The sequence below is a fragment of the Wasmannia auropunctata genome, unplaced genomic scaffold, assembly GCF_000956235.1.
Source record: "Wasmannia auropunctata unplaced genomic scaffold, wasmannia.A_1.0 LD336028.1, whole genome shotgun sequence".
Taxonomy (NCBI): domain Eukaryota; kingdom Metazoa; phylum Arthropoda; class Insecta; order Hymenoptera; family Formicidae; genus Wasmannia; species Wasmannia auropunctata.
This window is the reverse complement of record NW_012026862.1, coordinates 709,036-727,245: the sequence shown is the minus strand read 5'-3', so window position 1 is coordinate 727,245 and position 18,210 is coordinate 709,036. Positions and strand designations below refer to the sequence as shown.

The 18,210-nt window shown below is 43.1% G+C and overlaps 1 protein-coding gene across 3 annotated transcripts in view; it reads left to right on the top strand.

Moving 5' to 3' along the window:
- The first annotated feature begins 586 nt into the window (after positions 1-586).
- Positions 587-18,210, top strand: part of LOC105452601 (carbonic anhydrase-related protein 10) — a 156,167-nt gene continuing 138,543 nt past the window's right edge. For all 3 annotated transcript variants that reach the window (XM_011693876.1, XM_011693875.1, XM_011693874.1), the window contains exon 1: positions 587-2,050. In XM_011693876.1, the coding sequence (XP_011692178.1) occupies positions 1,996-2,050 (55 nt within the window). In that variant the 5' untranslated portion in view covers positions 587-1,995. The remainder of the gene's footprint in view (positions 2,051-18,210) is intronic.

Here is an 18,210-nt window from a genome sequence, read left to right as displayed (position 1 = left end):
GGGGGAGGGCGGGGGTAGTTGGTGGAGAGGATAGACCGGAGGGCGAGCCGTTATACTAATTTGGCGGGCGCTCGTTAACGACCCCTTTGAGGTCATAACTTTTGCCGCAAGCTCGACGCGTGTGCGAGCGCGGGTAGTGGCGCGAAGCGCGCGATGTACCCGGTGTCCTTTCTGCATCGCGCCACCCGCGTCACCCTTTCTCCTTCCTTCCCGGTCGCGTTGTCGCCCCACTACCGGCGGTTTCAACAGCGTTTCAACACTACTCGGCAGTCGGTACTCCAAAAGCATCGCAGAGCTTTCGTTGCCCCCTTTACTCTGTCTCCCTCATCCCAACCCTCCCCCTCTTCTCTCCGCCCTTCGCGTTCTCTCCCTCCCCCTCTCTCTCCCTCTCTCTCTCTCTCTCTCTCATTCCCTCTTTTTCTTTCTCCCTCCGTGCCAGAGGGGGCACGCACGTTACTCGACGAGCTTTCGGGCGCATGCCCGGCCAATCAGCGCGCACGGCGCGCAACGTAATCGCGGGTTCACCAAGTGGGGATGAGAAACGTGCTCTCATCTCGCGGACGCTCCTCGAGGAGCTTTCCCGCAAGCTCAGTAAGCGCCGCGAGCTCGCCGTGGCCGGGAGCGTCTCGCGGTTGTCACGCGTTGATATAGGTAAAATATAAAACCTCGCACCCCCAGGCAACTTGCCCCCCATCCCCCCGGCGACGAGACTGGTTCGCTGTTTCCGCAAGTTCCGAAACTTCGTGCGGGGGAAAGTTCCGCGAAGAAAAGTCGCGAGCGCGCCGGCGAATCGTGATATTCCCGTCGACGTTTGTTTCCGCGAACTTACGCGATTAACTCGCGTCACAGCGAGATCACACTTGGCGATTCTCTGGAAATTTACTTTCGCAGAGGGACAAAAAGGGATTACTCCATTAAATTCCAGACGAAAGTCGTTAGCTTTTTTTTTTTATTTGAGAAAGAAAAAAAGGGAGACAATTAAGTTGAAGCCTCGCATCCCCTTTGCGTCGAACAGGATGCTTTGATCAAAGATAAAAGTTCGACTATATTCGATGAATAGGAGGAGGTCTAGTTGCGCTAAGGGGCACTTCAACTTACTTCACTAACTTACGCTGAGAGGATCCCGGATCGGGGGAAGCTAGTCCGTGAGGAATTGCGAGGTAGCTTTCGGCGAGCTGACGTCATCTAGAACAAACAAGTAGACGGAAGGGTTCGCGGCGGGGAGGGTATTATGTCCCAGGGCTAGAGGAAAGAAAGCGAAGACGAAGCAGTAGGAGCAACAGCAGGAGCAGCGGCAGCAGCAGCAGCGGCGGCAGCAGCAGCAGTAGCAGTCGGAAAAGGAGAAGGTGAAGAAAGAAGAGAGAGAGCGAACGGAGAGGAGTAGAAAGACATCAGAGGAAGCATCGAAGACGAAGAACGAGAAGGAGGAGGAAGCTCGGAAGCTCGAGCCTCGGGGTTATTACGACAGGCAAGTTAGACAGGCGAGATAGGATTTCGATCGAGGTACTTCCGGGTGCCGCGGTGGTTAAGAAGCGATTAATGCGATCGGCCCTAATTAGCACTCGGCTATCTCGCAGTCGTAACTCACTCTTTCGCCCGACGATCCCGCGTGATCGTGAATATCTGCTAATTGAGACGTTATCATCGTTGTCGCCGGAGGACGAGGACGTGGAAGAGGAGGAGAAGGAGGAGAAGGAGAAGGAGAGACAGGGAGAACGAGGAGTGAGATCGATCCCACTTCGATGCTAACTCAAGATATTTTTGGCATCATTCAGCAATGACGACCGGTGCCGTATCCTCGAGAAACGTCTCCGTGCTTCTTATCGACTGATTGATCAGATTCGGCTGATCAGACGAGGCGTCCTGATCCTCCCACGCATTAAATAGGGACGCGGACGAGCGATGTTCGATAAAGCCACGTAAGGATCGCGCGTGCCTGTTTTTCCCCTTCGCTTTTCCTTCGTCGAGGGTGACGGAAAGAGAAGGAGCGTAAAGATGTGCTCGAGATCGTTGCTACTGTGCGTCCTCGGCATCATCGCTGTCATCAACGGTAAGCCCACACGCCACACGTTAGCGTTATAGCACTACCGAAAGTTTATCCCCCTCGAAGTAGTTTTCCATCTTCTGCACGTGAAAGGGGAAGAAATTTTCTATGAAGAAGCAAAAGCTCCTCGTAATTCGTATATAATTCTAACTAACCCGAAAATGTGTTCCGGCAATTTACGGCGGTTTAGGATATTGATTCAACAGGATATTAATGATCGTTAATAGTTTAATGATCATTGAACACGTTCGTATGGTCAATGATTATTTCTCTGATTAAGAGACCCTCAATTTGAATCTTCGATTAAGAGAGAGAGAGAGAGAGAGAGAGAGAGAATGTTGCTTTTTAAAAGATTTTTGAGTATTCTCAATCATAATTGTTATTACATGAAAATTGAAGTGAGAGGTAGATAGGGAGGGTAAAATTAATAAACATTTAATATTAATAAATGTTATAAAAAAATATGAATATGATAATTAAAACGTTCTTTAAACATTTCTTTTAAACTCCAATGCGCCTTGAGAAAATTGTTTGTCCGTCAACGTGTATGGTCTATTGAAGCTAACTTGAAATTCGCGTGTAAACTCTGCGCCCGGGTCCGGAAACGTAAGTAAGAGCTGGCCCATCATTCTTTATGTTTCTTGTTCTCCGGCGTGCCTTTCTCCGCGCGGCGTTGACGGGCGACACGGGATGGACCTCGTGTAGAAAAAGAACGGCGCGGGGCGCGGGAGGAAGGGGTGGCCCGACGAAAATGCTCGCTCGTCGAGCATGCGGGAACACGACGGTTTTATACATGGCCGGTTTTTATGGGCGCACGCCATACGCGCGTGCCGATGGTCGTAATCTATGTGCTGAAATCGACGGGGGAGACGACGAGGGGAGGACGGGGTCAGACGGGGGAGACGATATGGTACGGAGTAAAAGAGAGAAGAGATAGCGAGTGGTGAACGGACATTTTCGCAAGGGGCGAAAGAGGGACGCGCGCGGTGAGAAAGGGAGAAAGAGAGAGGGTGAGAAGAAAAAGCCGGGCCAGGTTGAGGTTGTTAACGTGTGCTATAACAGAGCTCTCTCGCTCGCGTACGAGCCACGATGAAAAAAGGACTGATATTTTTGCCGTTTCAATGTATCGACGACGGAAAAAAGAGGAAAACAGGCGATTTGGCGCGACGAAAAATTATGCCGGGAAGGGCCAGCGGGGTGATATCAGTTTCGTTCAGGATAAATTGAAATACTGGTCGAATAATGATTCTCTTTTTCAGCGGTTTTAACGTACACGTATTCATACCACCATTCGAGACTCCGTTACTCCCTTTTTTATCATCATTTTAGAATCCCTCTGCCGAGTAGAAAAAACGTGCGGCACGCTGTTTGCGCATTTCCGCCGTATCCTACTGAACGTCTACTTGTATATCTTTTAATTGCGATTTTTTTTAATTTACTCGGAGGGGCGCAATTTTCACTCGGTAAAATTTTAATGGGACGAAATCATAATCCCCGACGAAACTCTTTAATATTAAAAAAAAAAAACAATTATTATTACGATAAGAATTCTTTCTGAAACAACCTATCGCGATCGAGATGATGACGTTTGACGACGAACTTGGAGAACATCGTGTATGTATTTTTATCATATAATATTTTTTTTCCACCCGAAAGGATTTTGTTTGCAATAGTACGACGTAGCAGTGTTTGACCGTGTTTGTATTAATTAATATAATCCGGTGCGTGGTATACCGCGGCTTTCGCGGCTGCACCATTGCGTGTAAAAGCTAATTCCGAACACTCGGAAAAGAGAGCGAGAGAGAGGTGCTTTTTGGCTAGGACACGTAACAAAAATGCAGAAATATATATCGGTGTGCTGGTTATAAACGCTTCGCTCAGCGCGCAAGATACGCCCGTTACCTCCGCCATTGTTTGAACTCCGTGTAATTAATTAATCATGACGTTATGCGCGGCATCACAAATATTTGAGATAAAAATGCATAACTGTATGCATCGAGCATCGTGATTAATGGCGGGCATGAACGCTCGGTATATGTGCGCGTCGAGAGAGAGCGAGAGAGAGAGAGAGAGAGAGAGAATATGGCTGAAGCAAAATTTCATTGTAATTGTAAACAATGAAAAATAGAGAAACGTTTATTAACAGAAAATAACAATTGCGTAGAATCAAGAAAAAGTTATAAATATCCGAGTAAATAATCAACGAAGTTGAAACAATTTAAGAGGGTATCTAAAAAGCGTATACGTATAGCGGTATGAAAATAAAATATAATTTAGAGTGTACGATATTCACGCGCTTGTCTTGCTTTTTCTTCTTGAAACGCATTTTGCAACACACGCTCGCATCTCGTTCACCACATACGGGATTGTGAGTGGAACGAACAACTGGGGTTGAATCTCAGTCGCGCGATTTGATTCCCGCTCGTATACGCGTGAACTGTCGGGTATTGTCGAACCAATCATCGTCAGCAGGCTGCGCGGGCGCGATTCCGGGCGATAGAAAAGCACGGAACTTGCACGTTATATCGGTCGCCTCCGGAAATCTAGTCCTTCTCTAGCAGTATTGGCTATCGCGCGAAATCGGCCATCGTCCGAAGACGATCGTCGTTTCTCGAACTCGATCGGTCCCGATGATGATCACGCGTTTAACTTCCGGCCGTCCTAAAAGGATTTTAACCCGGGGAACGGAATTCTCGAAAAGCCGTACATACATATGTAGTCGTTTCTTCGCTTAAGGTATACGTATGGACGTATGTATATAGACTATATAGGTCTACACAAAGTGGTCCGTTGAAAAGCGGAATGTACATGAAAGATACTCATATAAGTCAAATAATGATACGATAATAATAACGGACACTTGCCTATGAAGGAAAGATTAGAGGGTAGTTTGCCATTTGACCTTCTCTCTCTCTTTTTCTGTGTGTCTCTCTCTCTCTCGCTGACGGCTTCGTGTAAAATTGTCATTAAAGCGACGAGACGACGTCATGATTTCAAGTATTTGTATGCCACGTCTCCTGACCGTGACTGGAAAATCACCAGTGACGGCGGCACCTGCACACAACGTGCGCCGCGTGTTCGCTTCGCATGGCGAACACGCGGGCCGACCCCTCTAATGACGCTTGCGCGTCAGCGCGATTGACGGTTCGAGCTCTAACAATTCGCAAATAACAATTCACTCGAGACTATTGACGGCTTGACAATGAGCTGGGGTTAAATAGTCTCGAACCAGTCTATTGTGGGCAATAAAGGCAAATTCTTACATAAGTAATATAAAGCTCGTTGAAAGCTATAACGTGAACGGTAAACAAATGTTTAAGAAAGACATAGAGATCCGCAAGGGAGAGATTGTGGCCTTTAAATAGCGCTATTAGTATGATTAACTACCGTGCTGACGCGCGGCGAACAATTGGCAATTAAATCCAAATTGTCTGCGGCGCGTAATATTAGACGTTTATTCGATAAATTAGCGGATAAAATCGGGCAAGGTGGGCTCAATTATATCGCGTAATATAATATGTACAAGCAAAGCGGTAATAGATATTATGCCGCCGCGCGCGCGCGCAGCGGGAGACGATACGAGGCAGCTCGCCTCGAGCTGAAGTTACTTGAATTTTTTCGCCCGTCTCGCGACAAGCGCGAGAATTTTTCCTGTGAATTTTACGATGGCCTTTTTCCACTTGGCAGATTACGAGCGTACATCCAGGTGAAAATGCTCCCGCTGGGATATAGGAACGCGATCGCGTACGCGAGGCACTGGAATATTGCTTAAGAAACATTTCGTACGGGCAACATGTAAAATGCGCGAGGAGCCCTAAAGAGATCGCTCTCTTCCACAACCATGTCTAATTTGATCACCGCGGCTACTTGAATATCCAAATTTCATGAGTAAGAAGTGAGAGCAAAAGTTGAAATTAAGTCTTCTTACTTATCATGCACTAATCATTTAGTTGTCCACTTTCTTTCTTTCACTCTCTTGTGCTTGAGGGAATTTAATATACCCCAGAGCGCTGAATAAATGATGCTTTCTTTCTCTTTCTTTTTCTCTTTTTCTCGTCTCTCCTTTTTCCTTCACACATTTTTAAGCGAATAAGATTAAACAACAAACTGTACATACATATAGTATTCTAGTGGGCTTCCACATCCGCTCGATCATTAATCGTCATACTAAACACATGCGTAACATTTGCATTCAGTTAATTATTGATACATGAAAATGATAATGACACGGAATACTCAGCCATGCCAGTCATCGAGTTAATCATTAAATGAATAGCGCCGGCAGTTGCACTCTAAGCCCATGACAGCCACATGAGAGTAAACCGCGTGACACTCTTAGTTCATACTCATTTATTAACGAATTAGCGGCACGCACGAGACACGCCCGCGTATCTGGGCGTTTTTTGCGCACTTTCGCGAGAAATTTTCCAGAGTGACAATATAGAGAACATTGTACAAAATTACGCGGGAATACGTGAAAAAATTCCGCGCTCGCCGCGGGGGGTTTTCTTTCTTTTTTTTTTTTTTTGGAGAGAAATACGGTGTTGGCAGAGAGAAAGAGGGATGACTGTCGTCGACGGACACAAAATTATGCACGTACGGTGACTGATAAACCGGAGACGCGCGCTGATCTCCGTCTATCCATGTTTCCCTTTCTTTCGCCCTCTGTCATTCCACGCAGACTTCGCTCTCTCTCTCTCTCCTCTCCGTTCAAAAACCTTGCGAATTACGGCGAAGCGACACGGGTTGATTAATTACGACTGCGTGCATCCCGCGCACGCGGGCGACGCGTCGTTCCGTCAATGCGACGACGACGTCGACGATGGAGCCGACGACGTGACATCGAAACGACGACGACGACGACGACGACGACGACGATGAGGACGACGGCGGCGGGTATACGGGCGTCTTTCCGCATGGCGTACTATGAGCTCGCATATTCGCGAAAGGCATTCGCGACTCTCGTATGAGTATCTGTGAGAAATGCGGCGGTAAGACGACGCGGCGCCCGCGGGTACGCACGAAGAGGGATGTACGCGCGAGTGCACTCGCGTGTTTGCTCGTGTATGTACTCACGTGTCGGAGGAATGCGTGTGCGTATACGTCGACCCTCGACTTTGAACTTCGAGGTCTTTTGATGGAGATTTCGCGAAAACTGTGATTGATAAAAAAAAAATTTTTTATTGGAAAATTGTTTACTTTGACTTTCATATGAAAAAGAATTCTTTTTCGAGCAGAGTGCGAATTAAAAAGCACAACTGCCAATCACACCGAAAGAACGATTTTGCTGGAAGATAAAAAAATTTGGATCTGAAAATAATTTTATTAGACCATCAAAATAATTTTGTTGGAAATTCAGAAATGATAAGCATTGTAATGCTGTAATAGGTTTTGATAGCTTAGCAATTTGCAGTTTGACTTTTCAACAAGAATTATTTTCAGATCTGTATCTAGTAAAATTTTTAGACTTGCCATCAAAATCGTTCTTTCTGTGATGTAATTATATTTCATGCAGTTTTTTTTTAATTTTGATATTCAATAGATTATAACAAAAAGAGAAAGATGAAAGACATGAAAATAATCATCAACTTTAGACCATTTTTGAAAAAATGGATTTAGATAAATGTGCTAAAAAATCGAAGGATCAATAATCGATATATTTTTTTTTTATTACGGCATACTCATTTTCTTTGCAGCCAAGATTGCTGCATGGTGGAATAGTAAACGCGAATACGAATATTTTTCTCCTTTTTCTGTCAGATGCACGGTAGTATAGTTGATTATTTATCGATGCAATGCGGTTGAATTAGGCGACCGAAGCGCGCCGAAACCGTTCAAGGCTTTGCGATCGGCATTTGCGTATGTCCACTATTATACGCGTCTCTTTTTTTCTCGTTAGCATATCCGGTGCGATATAGTGCCGGGAATCTAGCTCGAAAATGAAAGGGATTTCAGAAAAAAAGCGTGTTAAGCCGCGGCGAGAGAAGGTGTATACATAGCAAATTGAAAAATACGGGAGTGCCGCGTAAATGCTGTTTTCACCCCGTTTTTCTCCCCTCTTTTTTTTATCCGCAGAACGAGAATGGTTTTTCGGGCCACCGCTGCGACGGTGCGTATATTCGAACGTCGCCATGATTTATTCAAAGCATAATCCAAGAAACGGGAAGCCACGAAATAATTACTTTACTGCCAGATTCATCCGGGTCATATTTCCAGAGCTGTTTTTTCTTCCATTCTTTTCCTTTTGCAAATATAGCGAAACATGAATGCGCGTGTGATCGATAACTGTTGCGACAAAATAAAAAAAAAATGAAAAATGTGTTTTAAAAATTAAAGATATTACAGATGCACGATTCGCGCGCACGATTTAACTTTTTCTTTACATCTTATTATAACAACGTTTACAATGCATACACGGAAAGAACGATTTTGCTGGAAGGTCTAAAAATTTTTCTAGATACAGATCTGAAAATAATTCTTGTTGGATCATCAAATTATTTTGTTGGAAAGTAAAAAATGATAATCATTATTGTAAAACGTTTTGATATTCTAGCAATCAGTTTGTTTAATTTTCCAACAAAATTATTTTGATGGTTCAACAAGAATTATTTCCAGCAAAATGTTCTTTCGGTGTGGAATTACATTATATTACACTATTAATCCTTCAATATGCACAACTGTCAAAATATACATACGATGATAGCCGCTCACAAAGTAAACACAGACAGAATCAATTAGCATCGCGGGAAAGAACCAAAAAACTTCGAGAATTTTCAATAATTCGAATCAATCGATTTAAGCCTTTTTTTATAGATAGGATTAATAGACAAGAATTGAATATTTTGGGAATCTTACGTTAATTTTATATATCACATGCAATGATGAATGCGACAATCTAAATGCTTGAATTTAATCTTGCGTTATAAAGTTTTTAATCTTAAAGTAAAATTTTTAATAGTCAGGATAAGAGACCAAAGACGAGTGAAATATAGATGTCAGTTATTAATATTTAAATATATCACGGAAAGAACAATTTTACTGAATCCAGATCTGAAAATAATTTTTGTTCAATAATCAAAATAATTTTGTGCAACAGTTAAAATGATTGCTAGAATATCAAAATGTTTTATAGCAATACTTATCAGTTTTAACATTCCAACAAATTATTTTGATGATGCAACATAAAATTATTTTCAGATCTGTTTTTAGCAAAATTTTTAGACCTTTCAACAAAATCGTTCTTTCCGTGTATAACTATGTGATTTTACATACTCTAGCTTCAGTGAACTGCGAACCGTTACTATCGGATTTAACGCAGCATTTGAAACAGAACCGTATCATCACGCTGTTAAATAATTTAATGAACGCTGATGCTTACTTGCATCTAATGTTATGCATCTTATCTTAGTGAAATTTTTAATCTTAGAATAGATCGTATTATAAATCATTCTGTAACACAGGGCTTTTAAATCGCAACAGCCGATTACAGCATTGGCAATGAAAGCATTCGAACGCGACGACAGCTGCTTAACAAGAATCGTAAATAAATTTGCGCGAATTTAGTTTCGAATGACGTGGAGAGTAATTTCGTCGTCGTTAAATCGTCGGCGTTTATTGCGGAGCAACCCTTGTCGTTGCGTGTTTATTGTTTACTTCGTGCAGCATTAAATGCAAGTTTGCATAATTTTCATTCTCTCCATTACGGCGCACATCGACGTACGTTATGTCGAACAAAAAACCTCGAGATATTATTTTGCATTCGAAAGTAATACGTACGGTCGACACGCTTGCGAGGAACTTGACAAGTTTAACAAAATCAAGTTATGAATGTTATGAGCTATAATTTGCATAAAAAATGTCTTTATTGCAGGAGTAAACGAGATCGCGTTACTCAGAGTATGACTTACTTAAATGTATTCTACACGTCAATTAAAAAGTAATTGCAATGCATAATTTTACGAGATTATGTGTGATAAAGCATGATCTTTATCTCGGAGCATGCTGATCTAAAAGTAGACTAATGAAAAGTTATATGTAAGTATCCGATATTTTTGTTGCGAAGCTCACGGTCGTCGAGGGATGATTAGGACGTTAAATCCGAATGTTATTACGATTTCACGGCTCGGACGGGGTTATCCCGGAAGGACAGGGATTATGGCCGCGGATATAGGATAATAAGGATCCAAGGAGGTAAAGACGAGAGCTTGGCCGTACGTGACTGGAATCGCGCGTTGAAGAAAGCTCGAATTACTTTGACAAACTCCGCGGCGTACGTGCTCCGTCTCTTTGCAAAAGAGTCATGCTTGTTAGAAATCAGCGGGATGTACGTACCACGGCGAGCGAGCGAAATACGTAGGATACGTAAAGTCGAAACCGAATTAATTTCTGTTATGGCGAAACTACTTTTCTCTCTGACGACGTTCTGGAAACGTATATATATCATTTCGCGTAAACTCGGTGGTGCTCCCGGTGCGACGCAGACGGAATTGCGAATCGCGCGTGCAAAATTTGTTTTAAAAGGAAAACTATAAAGTTTTTACTGTCTTTTTTAATTAGAAGAAATGATTAGATATTTGGATTCTCATGAATTCTCGCGTACTATTGTTATGAATACGTTGCAAAATATATATTTATTTATTTAACATATGAAAAATTTCACAAAGTTATAATTCAACAGTTCGCAACAGAGCGATATGGATATAGAAACGAACGGGAAACACAGGAGAGGATAAGAGTTCTGATCCGTGCGCTTTTCGCGGCGATGCGTTGCCGCCGCCTTCGCCGAATGAATAATTCTCGTGTTTCAGCCGTAAAAGTCAGACATCGGGATGCAATATACGGCGGGCCGAAAATTCGAGGTGCGCGCGCGAAAGAGGCCGACGCCTCACGTCGCCTCGTGTCGGCGGAGCCGTATGTAACTTTTAAAAGGTATTGTCGCGCTGCATCGCCACGACGCGTCGGCCAAGTTTTTCCCGCCGAAAAGTTCGTGAGACAATGACGGGAACGACGAGGGTGGCTTGCCTCCTCCACCTCCCCCCCCCCTCCTCTTCTCCTCCGGAGCGCATCCCCGGGAGCGCATCGTGGGGAGAACTATAGGGCTGTCTATATCTATCCGTCGCCGATAGCAAGTTTACATCTGCGATAGTAGTTCGAAATGTTCTTTCTATCTATCCCGTTACTTTTATTCCCGCCATGCCGCGGCGGCGATTTCTCGCTCTCGCCGTCCCTCTTTTCGCCGTAACCCCATTGGCGTCGTCGTCGTCGACCCTCTCTCCCCCCATGTCACCGGTATCTATCTGACTCCCAGTCGAGTTACGACTCGGCCGAGAATGTGATCCCTCCGAATCTGACTTCCCTTGTATGCCGGGATCGACCGGCGCGGCGGGGGAGGATGATAGACCTCCCCCACGGAATCGGTAACCCGATATCAATTGAATTGGTCATTTCGAAAGGCCCGTTCGCGGAGACACGAACGGAAATTTTATACGTAAGAGACAAGGGGATGATGAAGGCAGATGATAAAGGCACTTCTCCCGGATATAGAATTAATCGCGTTATTGATGTGACCGTGAGAGCGATCGCGATAGATGTTGGAACATTCCAGTGCAGTCTAGATGTGTGCAGGTCCTTTGGTACGAATTTTATGTCCGTTCCACCGTGGAACGGCCTTCCTTATCTTTTTCCTCCATACGTTTAAATCGATGTAACGGGCGTTCCTGGCAGTTGGTACACGGCGCAATCGTGTACTTTAAATCGATTAATCGCGATAGGAAACCGGGGGTTGCGTGTGTAAGAACATTTCGGGGTTGGGCGGCGATCACTTGAAACTTTCGGCAATAAATGTCGAAGACTATTACACGAAAATTACACGAAAATTTAGTTTCGACGATTGAAATTTCCAAATCATTCTTCGGGCACGAAAAGTTATCAGGGGGGGAGGGATTAGAGCGTGCATGGCGCGCGCGTGTCTACAGTGTTATATAGAATTGTAGAAATAATTCTTTCGAGAATTCATATAATATACGTTTTTAAGTCAGTAATTTAACCCTCGACCATTTTATTGCGGCGCCTCCTCCGTCTCTTGTTGTTACCAATATCTCCGTTCATCTTACGTCATCCGACTTACGACTTATCCTTCAATCCGATTTTCCTCTATTCACCGGGAAACCAGAAAAGCTGCAATCTCATAGGTATTCACAGATCTTCGTGGTATTATGTAACGCTTAAGATAATATATCGAATAATAAATACCGCCACATATTTGTTTATATATTAATAACAGTTTAATAATTTTACTCGACAATCCTGACAAAATAATATGCAATACATATTTAATAAATATAGTGAGAATTTAAACGCAGTAGAGAGGAATGCGAGTAACTCTCTCTCTCTCTTTCGTCACAAATAATGTATATTAAATTTAGTGGATAATAGATATGCTCGTGCATGTCAATTAATGGCCCTTAATAAATTTTAGAAGAGAACGGTGTCCGGACCGGAGAGTTTCCGGTGACCAAAAACGTCAAATAGACTATAGAATTCATGAGCGAAAGTTTATTCTCATTCAGAGTCACTCGCGTTTAAACTTTTACTCGGGAGGAGACGATGCCGCCAGTAGTAACGGACGAGAATGGTCAGCCGCGTCTGGACGCGCTCCTTCGGTGCGGCATTCGTTCTATCGACCTCCCCCGACGACGCGTACGCTCCCGCGCGCGTCTGTTTCTTTCGGCGCCGGTATACGGAACGTTTCTCGAGAAGCAGCGACAATAACGGCGAAAGACCATAACGTCGTAACAGCAATAAAAGCACGCTGTCGCTGGCCGGAGATGAAATGAGCCGGCAGTAAAACTGCGGAATGCGCCGTGATGCATATAAGTCCCCATTTGTTTCAATTTGCGACGCTCGCTCTTTCGCGTTTGTCTCTCTCTCTCTCTCTCTTTCTCTTCCCGCGTCTTTCAACGATTCTCTCCCCCTCTCCCTCCCCCTCCTCCCCGCGCCGTCTTTCTGACTGCGGCATAACCCTCCGCTGATTATTGTTACTCGACTGACGGAGCTCCATCTCGGCGTGTTATTGTTAGTCGGCTGAGAGGGCGGATTTTTGGCGCATAAATTCCGACGCGCAGCCCCGCAGACAATACGCTTCTCTCCTCCGGATTGCGGTCGTAGCTGTGTTTGCCTTAATCATACGTAAGAATGCTCCTTTACATTTGGATTTAGCACTGTTTTTTATGTTAATCTATTTTTTTTTTTTGGTTGCACGCGAGACGCGGGAGATAGAATTTTTAAGTCGCGGGAACAAACGACCGTCGTTATAAATGCGTTCTATCACAGGTTGCGAGAATTTTTGGCTAAAATCGATATTTCTTTAACAAAAGATTCTTTTAATTCCATATTTATTAGATGTGAAATTAGATTGCCAATAATGATTCTTTTTTCCATTATTTATTGCTAGAATGTATTTTAGGAATCAAATTCAGAGCAAGAGTTTTAATTTCGAAAAATAATGTATTTAAGATAAATTCGGGGCTTCGCGTGAGAGGTATACGTAACCCTGGTGAAAATAAAAATTGGAACGTAAGTCGAACGTAAGGGGAGAGTGACCGAAGCGTAAACGAAACTTCTAGGAGGCGAAAATTGGAACAGCGAAGTGTAAAAGAAGCGTTAACGCTTCCTTTACATTCCGCTGTTCCAATTTTCGCCTCCTAGAAGTTTCGTTTACGCTTCGGTCACTCTCCCCTTACGTTCGACTTACGTTCCAATTTTTATTTTCACCAGGGAAGGAGAGCTTGGGCGTTAAACAAAGGTGATTTCGCAAGTATTGCGATCGGATGATTCATGAATATCGGCTATCGTCTTGGCGATGACCGCCATTGTGGCGCTTGATGCACCCATCCGCCCGTGTCCCCCGTCCCTCCTGACTCCTCCCCCCCCCTTGCCCCGGTTAACAACGTCCAACCTTCCCCCGAGGATTTTATTTTGCCCCATTACCTCCATATCGGAACGAACCGGCGCTGACGTCATCGAGTTCCATCAAGTTGCCAATTTTGCACTTTTCTCGACCCTTCGTCAACCCTCCCCTGGCACTGCATCTTCTATATACACAGAGGCCGCTGTCCCCCTCCTCGTGCGCGCGCGCCTTTACGTCCTAAATTCTCGGTTATATGTCTCACTCGAAATTCTTGCGCGAATTTCGTACGCGCGTTGAACATGTATCTGTCTCAATTTTGGCACGAGTACGTATTATACGCGCGACGACGTACGCGCCGAAATCGCAGGAACGTTCCTTATTCGCTCGCGTTAATTACGTTTTATTTATTTCGAGACACACACGTGATTACGCCCGGCGCCGGAGATCTGACGTTGCCGGCAATTTTGTGTGTGTCTAATGGATCTACGAGCCCGCCGGAAAATCAAGACTTAGCGTCGAGTGTGATAAAGCTCGACTGTTATTTGACGATACATCGCGCACTACACACAGGCAGCATCTTCCACCGGTTTGTTTATGACGTCGCATAGACGAGCTGAACAAGGATAACGTTTGTTGTGCCAGGAAGCTCCCACGTATTTCTGCCGAGATAAATGGCGAGCGAAGACGACACGGCGTGAAGCGCGGGATACAAAGAGTCCAATGGGTCACGTCGATTTATACCGATTATCGAATATCTCCTCCAATTCGAATTATGTTCCTATTTTTACATCTTCCCTGTGAGACTGTGATGTGATTCGAGGATCACCGTATATTTTCTTTTGGCTGTAGATTCTGCGATAAACTTGCCATCAATCTTTCTTTATCGAAAATTTTACGAGAAGTCTAAACGAGCATTTATTATTGAAGATATTAAGGAACTTCGGCGAAGTAAAATTCAGCAGTATAAAGAGCTGGATAAGAAGATCTGACTTTCCCAGTTAATTCCACGTGGAATTTATGAAAATTTAAATCGAAACTTTTAATATCGAAAATTAAAAGGTCGCAAATACGATCTCGCGCCGGATTTACGCTAAAAGAAAAGAACAAATCTGTCATTCTGTGCGTGTGTGTGTTTTTCAACAGATAATCTGTGAAGCTGTATAAGCTGTCAATAATTATATACAATAAAATTGATATATACTGCAGATAACAACGATTTTGCTGGAAGGTCTAAAAATTTTACTGGATACAGATTTGAAAATAATTCTTGTTGGAAAGTCAAACTGATTACTAAAATATCAAAACGTTTTTAGAGCAATGCTTATTATTTTTGGGTTTCCAACAAAATTATTTTTAGATCCAAATTAACCTTCCAATTAAATCGTTTTTTCCGTGTGTGTTCGGAAAAAATGCTAGATTATTCGGGAATTAATTTCGCGAGTTAAAGGCTTTCATTCTCGTAAGAATAATTTTTCGCGTGCGAGAAGCATTAACACATATCTATTGCAAAACATCTTTCAATGTTTTATCTTTAACGATCGACTTCGCTAAAACAAGACCATTTGATATTTATGCTAATCTCTAAAATTTACATTCGTGTCGTGTACTTCGTTTTTCTGTCTCTATTTCTAGCAGAATATCATGCAATCTTAATTGTCTGGTTCAAAAAAGTCAAGCGAGAATAGATTTTAGCTGCATCGCCGATGTAATGATGCTGAAAAAATCGTTTTACAGATCAATCCAGATTCATATTTCACATATATATATATTTTTTAAGTTATATCGACTAGCTATTATGGTCGATGAACCCTTAGGATAGGAAAAGCAATTTTGGGGCACTTAGCTCAATTACGATATTTTATTTTTAAGTATCGACCGGATATTGTGATCGACTAATTCTTACGCTAAGGAAAAGCAATTTTTGGGCACCCTGTATGTATTTTTATCGTCCGTTAGCATATGTATATGTGCGTCCGTTTGCCAACATGTGAGCGTTTCATGCGAGCTTGACGAGATAAATGGCAGACGGCGGAGATATCTGCGAAGCGAAGAGCGAGAAGGGACGCGAGAGTGAGGGGGTGCAGAAGTGGGTTTCGGGGCTCTATGGGGGGCGAAATGGGACCGTCGCGTTGGAAGAGTCCGTTTCAATTCAGATAGCGACGTCAGCGTAGGACACGTCGACTGGCAGGCTTTCGGGGCAACGGTCCATCCTTCCCCTCCCCCTTTCCTCCGCCTTCTCTCACGAGTAGCGTGCGACAAAAAGCGGGGACAAGCGGGGGGGCCGAGGGCAACCTGGCGAGCAGATAACGCGGGTGAAATGTGCACAAGCATTATTTTTCCGGGTAAATGTGGCGTAATAGAAAAAAAGAACGAGAGTGCCACGGGGGAGGGAAGGAAGGGGGGAGCGACGCGACGATGCATGCTCCCGAGTTATCCGGACTTTATTTCGCGCGGAAGAGAGAGAGAGAGAGAGAGAGAGAGAGAGAGAGAGAGGGAGGGTTCAAAGGATGGAAAAAGGAGACGCGCGCATCAGGGCGATTCTACTTGATGCCGCTGGATGGGGAAACGAGAGCAATGATTGAAGACCCTCACGCAAGAATCAGGCAAGTTCACAAATGTTACCGGTGAAATTCCGATCAGTGGCGTTTCAATGAAGTGGAAATGGATGGCGTTGTCTGACTAGCGTGGAAATCCTGGGGCGGACGTTGTAAGGAATTGTATTCGCTACAGTGTAGCGCGAGGAAGAATTTGATGTATTTATTAGTCTTGTTAAGAAATCTTTTATCGTTATTTTATTTCAGATTTGAGTTCTTTCTCTTTTCCCTCATGATTGACAGAAATTTAAAAATCTTGATAGATCGCAAAATGTAACTGGGGCGCGATTTTAGTTTACAAACACGTTAAAAATTAATAAATATTGAAGATGGCATCTTGACAAGGAGTTGCAAAACTTTTCAATTATGTCAACGAAGACTCATCCGTCGTAGAAATTGCGAGATGCTGTGAATTCTGCTTGTCGCAAAAATAAACACTTTTCATCGTTTCTTCTTCTTTAAATATATATGGCATATATTCTGCTAAAGAGTGCGAATGTGTGCTTGACAGCAGAGTTAAACAAGGAAAAGCGAGTAAAAAAAGCAACTAGGCGTCGTGAAGGAGAAGAGGAAGCGGACATATACGGGACGAATATTTGAAATATTTTTGGCGAGAAAATTTCGGGAATTTGTTGCTGCAGGATGCCGCGAATTCTTCCCAGAAATTTATGGATCCTCGACGAAGTCTCGGTCGGGCTTCGTGAGAGGCGAGATATAATTACGACGAAGTAAATGGGGAGGGATATTGCGGGCAGGGGGACGAGGGGGCGCGGCGGTGGTGCAGGCGTCGTAAGAGGTGGTTCGGCGGCCGTCCGTTAATGCCGACCACGAATTATGTACACGAGACTCGAAATAACGAGCGTAAATCGATACAACAAGCCGGAAGGGAACACAGTTTAAGTTTCTACTGATTGCGCAATAATTATGTCGGTTAATTATGCGCTAACGGCGAATCGTTATTTACATACACTTGACGGCGTCAATAAGAATCGTCCCTTTCTCCCTCTCTCTTTCTCAAAGAAGTGACGGCAATTGAGAGAAAGTGAATGATTTTAATGAAAGATAAAACGTTTTTCTACAATTAACAAAAAGCGTCATGACGTCATTAATTATACTATGCGAAGATATTTATTTTTATAAGAGTTGAAGGAAGAGAGAGTTGGAAAATTTATCATGTAATTATTGAATTAACATTGGTTTTGAATGTGTTATATTAGTACTTTATAAATTTATTTTTAATGCAAAAATGTATCTTTTATCGTAAAATTAATTAGACTTGAAAGTATGAAAACATCGAAGTTGTGATAAATTTTTATTAAAGATGAAAATGTGTGTGAAATTCGTATTTTATAATTTTATCTATAATTGCGTTTACACATGCATGACATATCTATTGATTTTTTCAGTTTAATTATTGATATTGATTTTGATTTTCCAGCTAATATTTTTATTTATTTTTCAAATGTAGTTACATATACATTACAGCAGTTAACTGATGCCGACAAACTAATTAATAGCAGTTATACATGAATAATTTAATACTTGTTTTAAAAGAAAATTTAAATGAGTGATTAATTATTTTACTCAAATTGAATTATCGAACTTATTAAATTTAAATGTCTCTGAAGAATAAATATGATTTTTGTATTAATTAGGAAAACATT